Source organism: Carcharodon carcharias, chromosome 6 (assembly GCF_017639515.1).
Source record: "Carcharodon carcharias isolate sCarCar2 chromosome 6, sCarCar2.pri, whole genome shotgun sequence".
NCBI lineage: Eukaryota > Metazoa > Chordata > Chondrichthyes > Lamniformes > Lamnidae > Carcharodon > Carcharodon carcharias.
This window is the reverse complement of record NC_054472.1, coordinates 80412564-80433719: the sequence shown is the minus strand read 5'-3', so window position 1 is coordinate 80433719 and position 21156 is coordinate 80412564. Positions and strand designations below refer to the sequence as shown.

The window sequence follows — 21156 nt, the reverse complement described above, 5'->3', positions numbered from 1 at the left end:
TTAACTCTCCCGCTGCTCTGCTGTAAAACATTCTCTGGTCCACATTTCCCTTGCCTCTAGGCTCTGCAATTCTTTCTTGGAAACTAACCTATGAAAGACCCCTGGCTCATCTTCTCTTTTGCTGACTCTGTCACTGCCTTTACCTGTTGATTTCTTGCATGGTTTCCTCTCAGGCTCAGTACCTCTGCCCTTGTTCATTCACTTGTGTGTTGTCACACATTACTGACAGCGCAAGCAACTATGTGTGTATTTATATATAAAGTGTATATTGTAATATAAATGTAAGTGGCTTCTTTCCCCATTTCCAAAGATACTAGGTGTCCTATTAGTATAAACTATTTAATTGAATTTTATAGAGCACCTACCACCTCATGCAAAATTTGTACTAGTTTAGTAATACTTTGTGCTTTACAAAACTTGTGCAACTGTTGGCAGAAATGAATTTTGAGAATCTTTATTTCAAAATCAAAAGGACTGTTCTAAAACTTCTCTTGCAGGAAAGAATTTGAGCCCTTCCTTCCACCTTTGAAACCAGAGTACTGTGTGAAAGAAGCTATGAGAGCCATCCTCACAGACCAACCAATGATTTGTACACCTCGGCTAATGTATACTGTAACATTCATGAAAAGGTAAGTAGGATAAGGAGAAAAAGTATTACTTATCTGCTAGGGAGCAATAGGTTAGATGTTAAAGACTTGGAATATAAATATTATACACTTTTCAAATAAATATTCCACTTTGTACCAATTTTTATTGTGGCCCTGGAGGCAGTGCTTGGTGAGGTAACATACATGCCTTTGGAGGCAGGTAGCATTACTTCATTCAAGGTTTAATTCCTTCCCTTTTTAGGAGTAAAGTTGTGGCAACATAATTGATTCTCATTCTTGAGCAATTACATACTTGGCATAGAGGTGAAGCCATGACAAACTGATTTTAGAATACTAATGGATTATTATTGTAAAAGTTCCTTATACAAAGTAGAAGCCCTAACCCTAGATTTCCTGCCATCTTCTGTGCAGCTTTAGTACAGAAATAGCACTGCTTGACTTGATTATCGTTTCTCGCAGTTGGTGGCAGCAGGCAGGTACATTATTTACAACCTTTTCTATGTGCATACGAGCTTATTGCCACACTTGTGCCAGTGTGATGTTTAAGCTGTTTGTTTCTTCTACATCATACCTGAGCAAGGTGGGGTAGCTGGCTATTATGTCAAAAAACTGTTAAGATGATTGCCACCTGATAATGTCCTGGATTGTCCTGTTGCATTGCCAGTCTGTTCTTGTCTCACACGTTGGCATTGGAGGAATTTGTCAGGAGGGCACAACTGCAATTCTGAATTAGCACTAACCACTTGTACTTTCCTGGTGTGCCACCTGTACTGCTGAATTGTGGAGAAATAGCCCCAATAATCAAGTACTGATACTTGCCTGTAATTGATCATGAAAGTTCTCAAAATTGACCCCTCAACCACAACCACCACCCCCTCCCAACTTGTACCAGAGGTCTTTCTGCATTCTGCAAGATGCTTAGCCTGCTACCAAAAATAGCCCGTGGATCACTGGAGTCTCTGCAGAATCCTAGAGCTGTCAGGACAGTAACACAATTGGATATCCTCCAATGTGCTTTGCATTCTAATGACTCTGTTCTTTGAGCTGCCATCTGTGGCACAATTTGTACATGAAACAGTTTGACTCCATGTAAGGGTTTTTGGTATGGTCACTGTAAGGCTGAGTGAACAGATCTGTCCGGATGTGTATAAAGCACAGCTGATTCCAGGGCATTAATAGTTAACAATGAGAGGGATGTTAGCCATTTATGGCACAGGAGGCCATTCTGCTCATTGAGTCCATGCCAGCTCCCCACAAAGCAATCCAGTAAGTTCCACTCACCTGCTTGAACCCATAGCCCTGCAAGCTTATTTCTTTCAAACGCCCATCAAATTTCCTTTTGAAATCATTGTTTCTGCTCCGATCACCCTCATGAACAATGGGTGCCAAGTCATTACTGCTCACTGAGTAAAAAAATTCTTCCTCACGTTTCCCCTGCATTTCTTGCCCAAAATTCGAACATATATTTACCATCAGCTAATGGGAAGAGGCCATTTCACTTATCTGCCCATTCAGCTAGCCTATCTATGTCCTGTTGCAGGCGGTTCATATTGTCGTCACTGTCTGCCACTCCACTCCACTCCAAGTTTGGTATCATCAGCAAATTCTCAGCAGCGTCTCGATGACATGAGCCCCTTCACAGAGCGTATGTGCGCCGCCCTCAGCTGGACAGCTATCAGACATTCCCAGATGCAATGTGCAGGTATTAGGACTATCCTCACTGCACCTCATCATCATCCTCCTGGAATCTTGGCGGCATTGAGGGCCTCATGACTACACCTTGCCTCAGCTGGGTAGTGCAATGGCCTCATCGCCTGCACCCTCGCCCTCCAGGACCTTATCACCCTCATCCCCTTAGTCGTCTTCCTCATCGGAGGAGACATGCAGCCCCTGCATCTCCTAATCATCCAGGTCCTCCGCCCTTTGCATCGCCAGAATCTGTAGTGTGCAGCAAGCCACTATGATGTGCAGCACCCTCTGGGGAGTGTACTGCAGTGCTCCACAAGATCTGTCCAGGCACCAGAATTTCATTTTCAGAATGCCAGTAGTGCGCTCAACCAAACTCTGGGCTGCAGCATGAGCCTCATTGTACCGTCTCTGACCAGGAGTCTGAGGCTGCTAAATGGGTGTCGTCAGCCAAGCCCTTTGAGTAATCCTTGTCCCCGAGGAGCCAGCCTACATTCTTTGTGGTCCCTGGAAGATGTCAGGGATCTGAGACCTGCTGAGGGTGGACGAGCCGTGGACTATTCTGGGGCATCTTGCACACTACCTGCACAATGTTTGTTCTGGTCACAGACGAGCTGAACATTGAGTGGAAGTCTTTGTGGTTCACATACTGGACTGTTTATTGCCAAGGAGATTTAAGAGCCACAACCTATGGCACCATACACCTGTGGGAATCTATAAATCGGAGCAAATCGCAGTGTTCTTGCTTCCTCACTTGCCTGATCCCTGTCAAAATTGACAAAAGTTGTGTGCTTTGGTAAAAACAGCATCTGTGACCTCCTAGATACATTTGTAGGTGGAGGCTTGCGAGATCTCGAAGGTCCCCAGTGGAGCCCTCGAAGGAGCCACTGCCATAGAAATTGAGCACAGTGGTAACTTTATTACTGGTAGTAGATGTCCCTTGAGTCCCTGTGATGCCAAATCCTGCAGAAGGTGGTATATATGCGTGACCAGTTCCCTTGACATGTGCAGGCGCCAGCAACACTGGTTCTTGCTCACTTGCAGGTAGCACATATGCACATACCCTGGGTCTAGCAATGCGCCTACGAATGATGGCTCTGTGGTGTTCATCCTCTGCGTGCAGAGAAAGCCATGCGCGCGCACCCCCCCCCCCCCCCCCCCCCCCCCCCAGGTTGTCACGGTTCTGCTCCTCCCTTTGCAAATCCAGGCGCCTGTTGCATTTTTCTCCTTCTCTCCTGCCTCCAAGCAACAAGGCAGACAGCAAGATCACCAGACTGTGTTCCTGATGGTCTCCTTACTGCAAGGGTCAACAATTGTCTTCTAAGGCCCATTCTTGGTCAAGTCATCATCTGCAGCTGCCTGTCGAAGTCCTTTTAACACATGCCAGAGTGTCCAGACCATCACATGGATAGCCAGTGTTTAGTGCACATGATGACTCACCCTGCACCACATGACCAAGTGGTGGCAGCTTCAGCTACTTGACTGCATCCTGGACACTCATCCTAGGCCAGGCATTTTCCTAACCTGGACTCGGTTTGTTTGCACCATGAGGTAAATTTCAATATCTTCTGAAACATAATGCAAGAGACTAGGAGCACACCCCTCCGTCAGTGTTCGATGGCCACCTTTCCCATCAGGATCCTCAGACTTGTCCAGTCGTGCAATGGTTCTGCAGCATCATAGCACTCATTCAAGTTTGAAGTGTGCGTGTGAGGAGTTAACATTAGAGGAGCAATCATTGGCACTGAGGAATTAGTGCTGCTTGAGTGGGCATAATTGCTTGACAAGTCTGACTCCAAGCATGTCAATTGATCTCAAGCTAAACACTCTTAGCTGCAGTGGAGTACTCATCTTTGTGTTTTGCTGTTAGGCTGGCTGTTTTCTTCCCCTTCACCCTTCCACATGTGTTTGTGCTCAAACTTCAGTTGGTGCTGCCATGATCTCCCAGCACTGTCACCTTTGCCCCGAGGTTGTCTTTCTCCCTTTGCACTATCACCCTTGCCCTGCCACCACAAGCCAGCCATGAAGAAGCTGCTGCAGCGACTTGCCTGTGCACTGCAGCCCCCCGCCACCCCCCCCACCTGCGCCCCCGAATCCACAGAACCACAGGGATCATTGAATGCAGTGCAAAATTGTGTGCAGTCACCTCTAATTTCCCCTCAAAGTTGAGGTCACCAGGTTCATGCTGTTTAAATCGTTGTAAATCATTCCGTCGAGAAATCACACTGACATGGGATTTAAATTTGACGTGGGGGGTGGTTCTAGTGTGTGGCCACAATAATTAAATGAAAATTTATTAAAATTAAGCTCCCAACATTCAACGGCAGGAAACACAGCCTGCCATTGACAGGGGAAGTGGACAATCGCACCCTGGACTTATGTCATCGGGAAAAGCAACTAGGGCCTTCTCAGAAGATACTTCGATGTCACCACTGAACACGCCCATCACTGTTGGGCATGGAAAATCTCAGCCGTGGTCTCAGATGACCAGACATGATGTAAAAGAAAACTCTGTTCCCAGTTGGTACCCTGTTTTTACTGGCATTAATTTTAATGACTACCTCTAGACCTGCTCTGTGCTTCTTCACTAATTTACTACCCCTGTTATACTACCCCTAATTGAATATTTTTAATTTCCAAACACCTAAATTGAATGAATACCCTAGTTTAGAGAGAGAAAAGAGAAAAATACTCATTAACCAGTCACTTATCTACTTCTCCCTAACATCACAAATTTCTTTGAAACGCGGTTAGTGGGCTTTGAATCTACACACCACCTTACTCGTCTAACCCTGTTTTCACTCTCGCGGCCTCTACTGCTGCTGCTCCTTTATCTCCCCATTGGTCTCACTCTGTCTTGCAGTAACAGAACTGCATTCTCCAAAGGAATGGCTAGCAAGGTGAGGGTGAAGCAAGTGATTTCCTTCTGCATTTTAAGTTTGTTTACTACTTGCACTGAGGGACAATGTCTGTTGATTTTGAATGTACACCATGTCTAAATTCAGAAGCACTGATACCTTTCCAGTGTCCAGTTTCCAAAGTCCACACCTTCTATGATTGCCAGTGGGTCACAAACCTCTGCCTAGTATCTCCCTGACATTTTGGGGTACATACCATCTGTTTTTAGAGATTTGGTGATTTTGTATCCTCGTAGTCTAGGACATCCACTCCTTTTTATATCTACACTGTTAATGTTCCTTGGTTATCTGATTGAAGAGGGAATGTTACCAAGAAGTAATCATTCATATCCTGTCTTTTGGGGCCATTTGTATCTCTTTGCCTGTTCTCTGCTTTACAGTACTGAAATAATTTCTTGTCCTGCTTGCAAATGCAACTAGTTCCAGCATTCGTCAGTGATCCCCTTTCTGTCTATAGATTTTTCTTCGTTAATCCATTTAGGATCTTGCATATTTAATCTGACCTAGCTGGCTCTGGGTACACGTTCATCCTGGATGATCAAAAATCTTCCAGTACTTAAACATTGTCTTTTAGAAGCTCAATTCCAACTGTTGCGTTTTCTATGCCCGAATAACTTCAAAATAAAACATTTTTAAAAATCAACCAAGTTCTGCAAATTCAAATATAGTCCCCCAGTCTGAAGATTGTCTCTTTATCATAAAAACATTTTTTTTCTGTTTCAGCATTATGCCATGGGAAGCTGTCGTCTGTATGTACCGTTTTTTGGGAGCAGATAAGTGCATGTATCCATTTATTGCTGAGAGAAAACAGGCTTTGAACAACAATGAAGCCAAAAATGAAATCTAAAGTAAAACTGCTTGCTACATCCAGCGCTGGGACCCCTCACAGAAGTGCATGCAACATTTGACTCGTCAACATCTCCATACAATTCAGAAAGTGTTTGCAGTGACTACGTTTGAGTCATGCACTCTTGGCAAATAGCTGTGAAGCTTTAGCTGTCCATGATCACGTGGATAAAGCAGTTAATACTTTACCTGTGTATTGAACAAGTCACAAGATAAATGTATTATGCCAATCATTTTGTATAATTTTTCTAGTGGTTAGACTTGCACACATTTTAATGCCAACTGAGCAAAGTAAGATATGATGTTTTTAACATTTGACTTTTACTCAGCAATGCCATTTTGTGTTTGCTGTTAGAGCTGTATTTATGTGATATTCAACTAGAGGTGTAGATAAGTGCAGTACTTTATAAAATTCCTGTTACTATAACTTTTTAAATAGTGAATGCACTGTAATTATTGACTTCTCCCACAGTCCACTGCAAGTACTTCTGTAAATCTTAGAATTACCGCTACAATGGAATATTCAGTTACTTTCTCTCAAACTGCAAATTTCTCCAAATGGATCTTACAGTTTAAAATTGCGGAACGTGTTCCTATTCAGCATTGGAATACTTTTTTTTAGGAAAATCTCTCATTGGTGTGCCTTTTGAAACTAGTTTAAATGTCCTATTTTCTGTGGATTAGTGGTCCATTTTTTTTAAAGCCTGAAATTTCTACCTCCTTTGTATATCTATTTGAATAACACCTAAATTTGTTTATCAGAAGTTCTAAAAGTAATGTCTTCTGTACATCTTTGTGATCACTTTATACATAGGTCAATAACTAGTCTTAAGTTTTTTTAAGTAATATAGTTAATGTAAAGAATTTTTAATTAAAATGCCAATTAAATGCAAAAGATGTGCACGATGTTTATGATGCTTGGTATTGGAGAAACAATATTTGAATTTGAATGAGTCTCCAACATAAATTTCAGCCATACATGTTGGGTGACCTATTGGTTACATTAGCTAGACTGTGCCTTTCCCAACATTTTAAATACATCTCTTTGAGCTTTGAGAACTTGTACCCAAATATAGTCCCCCAAAAGACACTACCACTGAAATTAATAACTACCACCGTTTTCCAAATGATCACTGCACTGAAAGAATTCATGAAGTTTTTCTTAAGCCAAGAATCTACTGGGCTTATTGAAACCCTTATGACTTTTTTCTCTTTTTCTCTCAATCCTTTCAAAATTGAAAATCTTAATGGGAGCAATGTGCAGATTTCTCCAGCTTATGGTGTTCAGAGTTAACGTGTTAGAAACTTCATACAACTGCATTGGACTCCTGGCCACATTTCTGTTGCCATGTTGGGGGAATTATTTTCCTTCCCACCTATGATCTTGCCTAGACTACAGAACCTTTTTGTGGAAGATGATGTAAGATTTCATGAAGCTCAAGTTTTTGGGCAAGGTACAGTCCAATAAGGAAATAGGTTAGGCACTCATGCTATTTGGCTGCTATAATGGATACTTTTAGTTTGAAAATTTGTTACAATAAAATGCATTGACAGACAAATTTATTTATCTTTGGAACAACACTGATTATGTGGACAATATGAGGACAAGCTATGAAAGGATGGGACAGAGTAGATAGAAACTGTTCAGTAGTTGAGATCAAGAACAAGAATCTATAGATACATGATTGAATGTAGCAGATTTAAAACTGAGGGCAGGGGAATCTTTATGTAGTTGGAATTCACTTCCAGGGTTAGTAACTGAGGCACTGGGTAAATTGTTCTCAAATGGAGGGTAAGTGGTGACACTGAGTGGTTGGGCTGAACAGCCTGTAACTTCTATGTACATGCCTTCAGGCTGGATAAGCTAAGAAAAATCTACATGCTGTATTATAACTTGATTTTGTTTTAAACTTTTAAGCCTTTAAATTTAGCAGCTGTAATTATAGTACATGGAAGAAAGGGAGTGGAGTCCATTAGTTCAATCTAAAACTCTAACAAAGCTTTTACTATCTATAATGAATAATGGAGGAAAGGTGAGTTTGTACATGAGTGTTGAATCTCTGGGTTGGGTTAATTACTGTCATAGCCAATCTTTGTCTAGATACTGAAATACCATAATAAAATTAACTATTAAGGAAGGAAATGCTGATGTTTTCTGATCTGTTTTGATTAGATGTACAGTTGCTGCAATGCATAGTTACATGAGCATTAGAGTCTTGGGGATGAAATGGGTATATGTTAGGTACACTTAAGTCCTCACTTGAAGTTGTAGCTTCATTCCTGAAAATCATGACTTTAAGTGAATCATGGGTTCCTATAGGAATCAATGTTAAAGCCGGAGTTAGGTTCCTTTGGACATTCCTCGCCCTGAAAAACCAATGTACAAGTTGAAATACTGTACCGTACATGTGCAGCACTGAGCATTCCTAGCTGGAATAACTTGCAAAATAAATCACTGAATATAAAAGAAGTACTGTATAAATTCTAATTGGATAACACTTGCCAGCCTCTCTCTTAGACAGTCTCTTGGAGTCAAGGAAGACATGCTTCCACTCTGTGCATTGGATTTACCAGTCATTTCAGAACCCAGCTAGCCAATCTCCAGACTCTGCCATGTGTGGGCAGGTGTTGTTTGGAGGATCAGTTAGATGAGTTGCTTGGAGGTTTTTGCACTCTCTGCTACCTTGACTTGGCATCCGCATGTTCCTGACCTTGGGTGGAATTTTACGCTGGGGGATTTTTACGGTCCCACCAAAGCTGAGTTTTGAACAGCTCGCTGCATTTTATGGCCCCACCCCGCCATCACAGCCGCGCCATAAGATTCTGCTCCGAATCGTTTCGGTGCCTTGCCAGATGAGCCTTCTCCCATTTTGGTCAGTCACCATGAGTGGAGATGTTTGACCTTTTCAGGGATGCTTTGAGGACATTCCTAAAGCATTTCGTGTTGGTGGCTTTGAGTGATTCGCACCTTTTATGTCGGGCATGTTAGTTTGGGGGAAGACATTGCCATTGCACAGCCTGCCTTGCCACTGGATTTGCGATGCCTGGTGCCATGGCCTTGGACTTGGATTTGAGATCCTGATCTTTTTCTGAGAAGTTCAATAATTGAAGTTGGGAGTGATTTTGGTTTTGAATTGAAGGCGGTGTGCCTGAGCCAGTTCCTGGTCGAGTTAATGGATCGAAGGGCCAGGATTGTCAACAACCTGAATGTTATCCAAGGACTGCTGGTTTTCTTTTGCTTCTTCTGGTAGATTCTCTATAGAAGCTAATGCCATCATTGATTATCCTGTTCACTTTGGCACTGCGTTCTGTTTGGATCATCCTCTGAAGATTTCCACTGTCTCTCTTCTATGAATTGGAAAGCTCTTGGCAGCTGTTTCCTTGACAACTTTAGGGGGGTGGGGAAGAGATGTGGTTTTTCAGCATGTTCTTCATTAGCTCATTAACTCTCTAGCTGCATTGTCTTCATTGGACAGTTCCTGTCCATGGAATGCAAGCAATTCCACCACATCAGCTTCAACCACATCATCAAAGCCAGCTCCCCTCACCAAGGTGCTTTCATACTGAACCTTGGACAGTGCTGTGAGATTCTCTGTGATCAACGACACATACAAGACAAAATTTCCGTCACACACTGTTCTGATACAATGATATAACTTCAACCTATAAGTGATTTATTGATGGTGCCATTGATGTTGTAGCCAGCCCAAAAATCCCTGTCCAGTGCCTTCTCACCATCCTGTTGCTTTGAGTTGAGAGAAGGTAGGCATTAGAAGTTGCTATTGCTTCCTGATCCATAGGCTGTATCAATGAAGTAGTGTTAAGTGGTAGGAAAATCACCTTCACATTTCCAGACAATTCATCAAGGCTGACAGGTTATCATGGTCAATTATCCAAGAAGAGCAATATCTCAAAAGGTGATATTTTTTTCTTGTGCAATATGCCCTCCAGGCAGGGATGGTATACAGAGAATCATTTTTGAAAGAGTGCCTGTGTCATCTAGCATTTCTTATTTGAACGCCAAAATACCTGTGATGTCTCGGACTGGTACACCACTAAGGATTTAACCATAAAATCTCCTGCAGCGTTTCCACCAAGCCGAACAGTCTCTATCTTTTGGCAGTTTCAGATCCTGGCACCATCTTCTCCTCTTTGGAAACGTATATTTTCTTTGGCATACGCTTTCAAAAAAGCCCTATTTCATTGACATTTAAAAGCTTGTTTTGGCAAGTATCTAATGTTCTTCAACAACTGGCTTCAAATAAGCAGGGAATTCATCAGCTACTTCTGTATCAGCAATAGCTGCTCTATTGGTCAGTAATGTGTAGATAGGAATGCCCCTTGAAAAGCCTGAAACATCTACAAATAGCATTGAAACTTTGAGAACTCTTACCTTCTGGAAATCTTCACACACGCTTTTGCTTAGATGACCATCAAACTAAGAGGCACCTGCTGCAGGTTTTGGCTTCAATCCAGACTGCCAAGAGTCTTTCTATATTCTCCATACTGTTGCTTCTAGTCCAACTCTCCTTCCCAACCCTTGAAAGGTATAACATTTTGCACACTTTAATTTTTTGTCAGCATTACTATGGATTGTTCTCACTGTTGTTGGGGTATCCCAAGCACTCTACCAATATCGCCTGACAGTTCTCCAACCTCAAGACATTTTAAAACATCCAATTTCACTGCTTGACTGATAGATTTTTCTTGTTTTCTAAGCAGCAGACTTGCTACCACCACTGACTGGGCATTTCTGACTCATGCTTAAGAGTGATTCTGAGGGACCACAGCGGGAAATCACAAGTCTGAAAGAAGGGACTTTAAAATGGCTGCTCAGTCTCACCTGCCACAGACTTGAAGGGTCAGCTTTTGGGGCTCAAAATTTAATCGGACAATTGCAGAGTCAGCCTCCTGAAGGGTAATTAATGTACAGGGTACTGCGTTCTGTATTTTTCACCCAAACAAGCCCTGCGACAAGAAAAACAATTTTTTTACCTGTGTACAGTAGCAAATGCCCCTCTACCTCCTCCAATATAAAGCTCCATAGCAGGCACCTAGGAATCCGAAATTGAAATCAGCTTGCAGAGTCAAGAAATGAGACTTTACTTCACAGAAATGAGAAGCCCAGGCTTCAATTTCTTCCTTGCAAAAAAAAAAACCTGTTTGGATATTCTTTCTTCTTCAGAACTTTGCTTCAACATTTTTTTAAATTGAAGTTCCCTCGAGCGCAGACAAAGACCTCACTTCAGAATAGCGCTGATCAGGTCATGGGACCCAAGTCAGATCGACGTTAACAGGAAGACGCACAATGCTAAAGGGCAACTCTGCCATTGCATGCAAACAACGTAAAAACAAAAATGGCAACACAAATCGGAAAAACCAGCTCCAAAGAATAAGGGATTTTAAAAAGGAAATCACATTAAGCTAGGCAAGAACAAGGACATACTGTAGTGCAAGAAGAGTTCATAGCAAGTTGGCAACCTGTTTTACACCACACAATTATTTTCCATTAGACAAGGTTTAAAATGGGCTGCTGATTTGCCAAGAGCCCTGTTCACGCTACTGGTTTCATCCCTTTTGGTAAGAAAATGGAGTTAACTTTTTTTGAACATTCCTCCAAAAAAACTTTCTCGCTTTCCAATAGATGCGGTGAGTGAAATCTTTCTTCATTCTGATTATACATTCCTTCCATCCCTTAAGGAGCTTAACACATGATAGGCTCCTTGGTAGTACTGAACTTGAATATTGGTGTAAAAGAAAGTCATGTTGCCAAAGCTTTTCATTTTGCACTTGAGGACAAGCGCAAAAATGCTAAATTTCAAACTATTGCAACAATTTATACTTTAAGAAGAAAGGGTGCTGATTGGTTGATTCGGTACTGTTGGATGTGGCTCTGCAGTTGGGCAGCACTTGTTAACCAATCCTGAGTGCACTAATAGCAACACTAACAACCAATTTAAGATGATCAGTCAAGACCATAACATGGATCATTTACGCTTGCTAGAAGCAATGTGCATTCGTACGCAGGTATGTGTTCTCTGGAAACAAAAGGAAGTATGTTCGAACATTGCACCTTTTTTGAATTATGTGGGAACTTGGGGAGCCTATAGTTTCCTGTTGCTTTCTCCACTGCAACATCTCACTCAGAGTCGACTTGCCAATCAATCAGTATCCCTTTCTCCTGCGATATAAATTGTGGCGACCGTTTGAAATTTGGCATTCTTTCATTTTGTCTCAAATGCAAAACAAAACTTCAATAGCATGCCTCTCTTTTCAGCATTAAAGTGATTAGAGAATAACTACTGTATGCACCTCAGGTGCATGGTAGTAGTTTCAGCTATCCAATAAAATCTATCTTAATTTGGTCAATATTTCGACTTACAAAATTTGTCAATTTTATTAGCCTCTTGTGACTGCCAGAAGTTTACTTAATTTTACTGCTTTCATTCTCTTTGCAAAGTACTAAATGGTTTTCTATTGAGAACTTTCTTCTAGATGTGGAGGACATATTAATGATTAGGGTACTGACAAACTTTTTGTTGTCTTTTTTCAAAATCCCTATCTTTTGCTTGTTTACTTAGAATCACTGGAACTCCATTTTCACCATGTATTGGACTCATTTTCACCATGTATTGGACTAATTTATTGGAATCCGGGAGAAATCGTGTTACTCCAGATGTTTTGGAAGGAAAAAAAATCATAGCTTTTCACAATAGAATAGTATAGCTGTATTATTGTTGGACCCCACCGATCCAGCATAATTTTGTAGTCTAAATTCTAGATACGCATATTTGTTTAGAATTCAAAGGGGTGTAGCTTGCAAGAGGTCAGTTGCAATATTTTTTAAAATTAAAACCATAGTAACTTTAGAAAACTGCATTGCTTCCAAAATGTGCTCACGTCAAAATGATTGATTCATCTGTATCTTGAAATCGTTCCCCTTTACTCAAAACCTTCAAGATATATCTCTAACAAGATTTACTCCCTTCATATGTCTTCAGATTTTTTTAATGCCCTGGTACTGCACAATATTGATGGAATTTTATTTTTTCAGCATTTATTGATTATGAGCATTAACATAAAATTAAATTTATTAATATTTTGGGATAACTTGTGTAGCTTAACATTTGATGTAGCACAGGTCCTGGAGTGTCTTGTGGAAATATTGAAGGTCAGTAAACACTCCTCAGAATTCTGCTGGATATAGCTCCTCTTAAAAAAAATCTTGTCCCTGTAGCTTTGATATATTGAGTAGACAACTATACTGTTTCCAGTGTATTTAATACAATTCTCCTAACAATGGAAAAACTCTAATAAAAGGTTAACCAATTGAAAAGCAAAGAATTGCTGAGTGTTGAAATAATTTCAGTTATTGCACAGCCTGACTTTTATTACACTCTTTGATACCTTGTAGAAAGTTTTGGATTTTACATCCGATGCTACTACAGCCAGACTTTGGTTTCAACAATCATTGCTTTCTTCTAAGTAGAACAACCAAGTCTCAAACATGATGTGTCTAGCATTTAAAGCACTTTTCACCTGTTTGTATTAGATTGCTGTTTTCTCAATGCTCCCAGGAGCAGTAGAATACTGTAGGTGAAAAGAAAACCTGTATTTTGTATGAATGCTTTTCCAAATGTTTCATGGACCACGAATTAGTAACTTGTACATGCAAATACAGCAGACATTTAACAAGGTTTTGCAGCCCATAATGAAATTAATCCGTTTGGTTGAGGGGGGAGGGGGAGAAATGGTGGTGGTTAAAGAAAGTAGTATTGGCCAGGAATTCTCCCTCCTGTTTTGAAGAGTGCTGTGGGATCTCTTAACATCCATAACTGGTCAGTTAGAAACTATTCTTAAATGTTATTGCTTCATTTACATTACTTCTTAGATTATACATTCCAGTCCTGAACTACAAACTGGCAATTAAGAATTATTACAGATAAACTTCCTTAGATTAGACATCTGAAGTATACTATTTGACACTATTATAGAAGTATTTTCACATCATCTTGCCCATCCCCCATCATCACTTCACCATTTCAACAGTTCCTAGCTTCTACCCTATCTGATCATCTTCCAGCGCTTTCCATCTCCTCTTCTTGCCCCCCTACTCTGATTTCATTGTCCACCTTTCCTTTTAACCCCTTCTTCCCTATAAGTTTGCTTACCCATATTTAAACCATGCTCTTGACCTTGCCATACTGCATGCTCATCTCTCTATTCCCAAAGTCTTGAACATAAATGGCACCTTCGCAAACAACCCATGTCAGTTTGTGTCTCTAACCCCAACTTCCTTAAGTGACCGTCTCCTGCAATATATTTATCCCCATCACTTGCAATTGCACTATCAAACACTTTCTAATCATTGGCTTCCCTCCATCGTTATGCTTCTGCAGCTGTTCCTCTGCTCAACCATGCTATCCTCAACCTTTTAATACCCTTGTACGCAGTATAAATACTTATTTACCCCATCACATCCAAAGAGTGTGAACTTGAGTGCATATGTTACATAACTGGTTTAGTCACTGGTCAACTGGATCATGCTATTGGACTTCATTCTTTTTCAAAACCAGTCTCTCCAGGATCATCCTCGAAACTGAGATAATCAGTTCAGAAGAAGTACATTCGATTGACTCCTGGGATGAAGGGGTTGTCATATGAGGAATGAAATGAGCAGGTTGGGTTTGTACTCATTGGAGTTTAGAAGAATGAGAGGTGATCTTATTGACAGGGTAGATGCTGAGAGGATGGTTCCCCTTGGAGGAATCTAGAATTTTAATTATTTCATGGGATGTGAACATCGCTGGCAAGGCCAGCATTTGCTGCTCATCCCTAATTAGCCCTTGAAGGTGGTGGGGAGCCACCTTCATGAACTGCTGAAACCATGCGGTGTAGATACACCCACAGTTCTGTTAGGGAGGGAGTCCAAGGATTTTGACCTAGTGACAAGTGAAGAACAGCAATATAGTTCAAAATCAAGATGGTCTGTGGCTTGGAGGGGAAGTTGCAGGTGGTGCTGTTCCCATACACCTGCTTCACAGTTTCAAAATAAGGGGTCATCCATTTAAGACAGACCTGAGGAACTTCTCTCAAAGTCGTTAATCGTTTGGAATTCTATACCACAGAGAGCAGTGGGCTATTGAATACGTTCAAGGTTCAATTAGACAGATTTTTGATCTCCAAGGGAGGGTAGGATTATGGGGGTGGTGGGAGGGTAGGGTTATGGGGGGTGGTGGGAGGGTAAGGTTATGGGGGGTGGTGGGAGGGTGGTGCAGGCAGCAAAATAGAGTTAAGGCCACAATCAGATCAGCCATGATTTTACTGAATGACCTAGCAGGCTCAAGGAGCTGAATGGCCTACTCTTCCTATTTCTGATGATGTTCTTGTACATTATCCACTACCAATTATTTCTCAAGCCCCCACCCTTCCACTCTACCCTTCTACTCCATGGACCTTTGTCATTAAGATGGAGACTGCAGCAAATTGCTATGGCTCCTATGACAGCACTCCTAAACTTTTGACCCCTACCTCCTAGAAAGACGAGGGGAGCTGCCTACAACCAGCTCCAAGTCATACTCCATCCTGTTTGTGAAATATATCGCTGTCCCTATCAGGACTGTAGGATTACCTTCACCACACCAGTGATTCATAAAGGTGACTTGCTGCCACTACTTTCTCAAGACAACTAGAAATTTGCATAAAATGCTGGCAGCAATGTCCACATCCTATGAATGAATGAAAAAAACATTAATTTAGCTGCCTCCGTGGCATCCTTCTCTTTACTTAATGCTGTGCCCATTGTGCCCAGGAACCCATGGCCAGAATTTTACATTCGGCATGCGGGCGTGTACCCAATGCACCAGAACGTAAAATAACGGGCGGTGATGTTGGGCGGGTGTCCCGACATCACCACGCACCATCATGATATTTTGCTAGGTGGGCGTGTGATGAGGACGGAGGCACGGCTATCATTAATTAATGGGCCAGTTAAAGCCCTTGAGGCACCGATTGTGATTTTTTTTGCAGCCCGTGTGATTTTCAGGCGTCGCATGGGTGCAACAGGCAGGCGGGTAGACCACATTTTCAAAAAACCTCATCCACGGGTGGGATAAGAGGGGTGAGTGGGCTCGTGAATACAAGTTGTTTGTACTTTAGCTTATAACTTTGTCCTGTTCACGCAAGCAAGCAGCATAATGTCATTTCGCTTCAGAGCTGCTTTGACAGAAATGAGGCTTCAGCTCAGGACGCTGGAGGAGTCATGCCATTTGGGCCTTCCAGGTATCAGACAGCCTTCCCTTCCCCTGGGAATGGGGGTTGTGGTCTCCGCTGGAGGCACCTCCTCTGAGGAGAAAGAGAGGGCCAAAAGGGGGAGGAGGCCAGATGTCCCTTTTCAGCCTCCAGGGGTGCTATCTGTGGGAGGACAGGCGCAGGCACAAGGGCTGCAGGGCCAAAATGAAATGCAAGGCAGAAGGGGCCTCAGAAGATGTCACTATCCTGCTGCCAGGGTTTACAGATGGCGATGCAGCTAACTCAATATGTCTGAGGTGTAATACCGAAGGAGGCTCTGCCTCTCAAGGGAGACAGTGACCTCCATCTGTCAGATGATCGGCCCCGAGATCAGCTCCAACAGTGTGTGGACACCCCATGCCAGTGGCGCTGAAGGTCACAGGGGCCCTCAACTTCTATACCTCCACCTTTTTCCAGGGGTCAGTGGGTGATCTTTGTGGAGTCTCCCAATCAACTGTCCACAGTTGTGTCAAGCTGGTGACAGACACTCTGTTCAGATGTGCATTAACTTTCATTCACTACCCCACTGACGAGGCCAGCCAGGCTGAGCAAGCCAGAGGCTTTGCAGCGATTGCTGGGTCCCCTTGCACCCAGGGTGCAATTGACTGCACACGTGGCCATCAAGGCGCCAGCAGGTGAGCCCGGTGCCTTCGTCACCAGGAAGGGCTTCCACTCCATGAACGTGCAGATAGTGTGTGATCATAGGATTCAAATTCTGCAAGTCTGTGCAAGGTACCCAGGCAGCTCCCATGATACTTACATCCTGAGATACTCCCAGGTGCCGGGGCTCTTCAGTGCTCCAGCCCGGCTGGATGGCTATTTGGTGACAAGGGCTATCCCCTCAAAAGGTGGCTCATGACGCCTCTCCGCCATCCAAGAACAGAAGCTGAGCAGGGCTACAATAACCATGCATCCACAAAGGCAGTAGTAGAGAGAGTCGTCGGTCTTCTCAAGATGCGCTTCCGATGCCTGGACTGTTCAGGGGGTGCACTGCAATACCCCCCAGATTGTGTGTCTCTGATAGTGGTTGCACGCTGAGCTTTCCACAATCTGGCGCTGGAAAGGGGGGACGCAGTGGAGGAAGATGATGTTGATGTAGCTGCTCTGGCAGCAGACGATGAGTCCAGTAGTGAGTCCAAGGATGAGCATGGTCAGGAGAATGATGAGGGGATAGACACTGACCTGGGCAACTTCCAGGGAGGCGGGACACCCGGGAGGCTTTGATCCAACGCTCCTTCAACTAGCCTACCAAAGAAGAACCAGCACCACATGCCAGGGCTGCAGGCTCCATACTTGATACCCGACAGCAACATTTGTTTGGTGAACAACATGTACTATGTGCCATTTCGATAAAGTTCAATGACAAACAAACAAGTTGCTCATAACATCATGGGTTACCCTGCAACTGCAGAACTAATGAAGCACTCAGAGGCATGTTGAACACAAACACATTTAATGGTGTGGTACCTGCCATACATAATACAAATTAAATTTAAAGGTGTTCTCCATCACACCTAATAATAATTAAAGTAAAAGTGGGGGGAGAAAATATCACCAGTGATAAAGCACCTTAAGCACAACATGGGCTTAAGTGTTTACTTGTGTGCTACGTCTAGGTGCTCACTCTGCTGTCCTGTTGGCCATGATGACCTTGGCATCCTCTGGCCCGTGGAGCCTGTGCTGGCCCTGCCTGGGAGGGAGCGGCCAGTGCCACAGCTGGCATCTCCCCAAACACCACAGCCTCATTTGCTGCCATGGCCACTGGCAGAGGTGCGGAAGAGCTGCTGTTGTCATCTGGAGCGCCCTGAGAGAAGCCCGCAGGGGCAACAAGCAGCTCGTATGCCAATGTCGGGTCGCTACTCACCATTGATGGATGAGCACCTAGCTGGGATACTGGGTGCCCAGTCCAACTCCTACACTGACAGTGACCATCTGAGGTCATTGCTGGTGTAAAGGCTTGCAGGTCCAAACACAACCCCAGGAACCCCTGATTCAGCTCCTGGAGGAGCCTCTCCATGAGAGTCACCATTCTCTCCATGAACAACACACTGCGCTCGGCCATGAGGATCATTGCAATGTGCAAGGAGACCATAGCACATATTCCCTCATGTATCTCCGCCAGATCCTCCCGCACACCCTGCTGGACTTCCAGCATCTGCTGCCTCAGGGACAACTTCAGAGGCACATCATCAGCCTCTGACTGAGTATGTTCCTGGCTCCCAACAGTCCTGCGAGCGCCGGTGTCCTGGGCACTCTCTGTCTCTGTCTGCGCCTCAAGCAAGTGTGAAGTGCCCTCACTGATGTGCACCGAGATACTATCTGCTGATCTAACGCCCACCGAGGTGTTGGTATCTGTGCTAGTGCCTGCCTGGGTGAGAGGGTGTGATACAGGTGCATTTCAATGGTTGCTGTCCTCTGGGATCAGCGGCAGACCTTCAGGCTTCTCATCCCAATGGGCTTCTGGTCAGCCTGAAAGGAAGAACAAGGACATGTTATTAGCTGAAGTCATTACACTGCTACTGTGCATACCTGGCACCCGGATCAGGGTGCCCTCATCTTTCCATTATCAATGGGGATTCCAGGGTTAAGGCTCACCTCAATATAGAGGCAACAGTGGAATGGTTGCAATGACAGACATTCTGACTTCAGTGCACTCTTGCAGACTGGTGGCACCCCAACCTCACTGCGGCAGGTTGACTTAGGCGCATGGTGCCTCTCCAGCTCTAGGGCATCCTGATCATCTCTGATTAGAAGGTGGGGCGGTCCTCTGCTATTCCGCAACCTCTCTGCATTTTTATGGGATGTCTTCTGAAGGACAGAAGAGTATTAATTAGTCCACCCTGTACCTGCATTGTCACTGCAGCCTGGCCAACCCCACCTGAGGAATACCTCACAGGGCTCAACCAATTCGTGACCCTGGTGCCACAAGACACTCATTCCAAGCAGCAAGGGCTCACCCCCTTGCCCAGATGCTACCTCATTGACATTTGCCACTCACACTCTAAGAACTCTGACGTCAGGGGTGGGGCGCTCCTAACTGCTGTGCTAAGTGACCTATGCCAACACGGTTCTCACCCTTCCTGATAGCAGGAGATCATTGAATCGCTTACGGCACTGCATCCATGTGCGCCTCACCACATCATGGGGACTCACTCTGGATGCCACCTCCTCACAGGCTTTTTGGTGAGGCGGGGGGGGCCTCCTCCTCCCATCCCTGGGGACAAGTATATTTCTCTCCGTGCTACCACCTCCTCCAGGAGGGCAGTGAGACACTCATCGGAAAAACGGGGGGGGCCGACTGCCCTGCCGACATGCACTTACGCCTGTTGTATTCAACGCTTAAGTGCTCCATGATGAGGTTCCTCTGATTCACAGGTAACTTTCGCATGCCTGCCATGGCCGCTTTTGAATTGGCTGCTGGGTCGCCACTGGACCCGGCAGACATTGAGCTCCAGCCCCCGCCCGCCCCTTCTCCCTGTTGCCGCTGTCGTGTCTTACACTGGCCGGGCCTTAATTGGCTTGCCCACATAAAATGGTGGTGTGGAGCCGATCACAGGCAGCGGTCAGGCTCCTGACTGCCCCACCCGCTCCTGCCGAGCCCGCACACCGAACATAAAACTCTGGTCCATGGTTTTTCTTTAGTTCTCTCCTACCTTCCCTTATACTCTCTCCAAACTATTCTCAGCAATGTGCCACTAAATTAGCTCTACTTTCTTGACCTCATTTCCACTAAACTGCTGATCACCCAGCTTTTATTCCTAGTCATCATGTTAACTGACACTAAATGGTTCCCTCTCCATTCAAAACTGCTATCTTCACCTCCATTTCCAACTCCCTGGAGCTGCTGTTCCTCTCCAGTCTTTGAGTATGTTTTCACTAGGGACGGGCAATGGCCAGAGAACATCATCTAGGAATGGAAATTATATTGGGAGACCACCATAAATTCTTAAGAAATGAATAATTATAATAGGAATTTTGCTACAGATAAACAGAAAACTTTTCCTATAATAATTATCATCATAATGACACATTATCTACAATAATGAAATCAAATGTACCCTCTCTTTCGCACCCTCTTGGTTTAACATGAGCAATGCAATTGGTCATTCCTCTTTACAATACCATAAAAGTTCAGGGTCTCTCTTTACAAATGCAGCTTGACCTGTTGATTGCTTCTAGAAATTTGTTTTTATTTCAGATTTTCAGTATCCACATTATTTTGTTTTTGTCTTGCCAAAGTAAATGCTGCTTTACTGTGATTTACAAAAAGGTGCTGCAAGAATCACCAAGGGAAAAACAGTAAAGGGAAAGAAAACATGGACAGATCAAAAGGACTTTTGAGGCAGCTACCACATCTTGTGAGAATATAGTCATCTGTAATCTTTCTCTGCCATAGAGAGGTACCCTCTCTACCTCTTGTTCCTAGAGCTGGGATTTGATAACCTCACGGCATATTTTAAAAGAGGTGCGACCAAGTGCATCTGTGATCTCTTTCACACTCGTTCAACATAACATTCCTAAGTTTCATAAAAACAAAAAAACTGCGGATGCTGGAAATCCAAAACAAAAACAAAAACAGAATTACCTGGAAAAACTCAGCAGGTCTGGCAGCATCGGCGGAGAAGAAAAGAGTTGACGTTTCGAGTCCTCATGACCCTTCGACAGAACTTGAGTTCGAGTCCAAGAAAGAGTTGAAATATAAGCTGGTTTAAGGTGTGTGTGTGGGGGGCGGAGAGAGAGAGAGAGAGAGGTGGAGTGGGGGTGTGGTTGTAGGGACAAACAAGCAGTGATAGAAGCAGATCATCAAA

General features: G+C 43.7%; 1 protein-coding gene across 1 annotated transcript in view; it reads left to right on the top strand.

The window, feature by feature from the left end:
• LOC121278761 (retinol dehydrogenase 10-like) overlaps positions 1-13388 on the top strand; it is a 104500-nt gene extending 91112 nt beyond the window's left edge. The window contains exons 4-5 of the mRNA XM_041189172.1: positions 498-629; positions 5936-13388. Coding sequence (XP_041045106.1) covers positions 498-629; positions 5936-6059 — 256 coding nt within the window. The 3' untranslated portion in view covers positions 6060-13388. The remainder of the gene's footprint in view (positions 1-497; positions 630-5935) is intronic.
• Positions 13389-21156: the final 7768 nt, after the last annotated feature.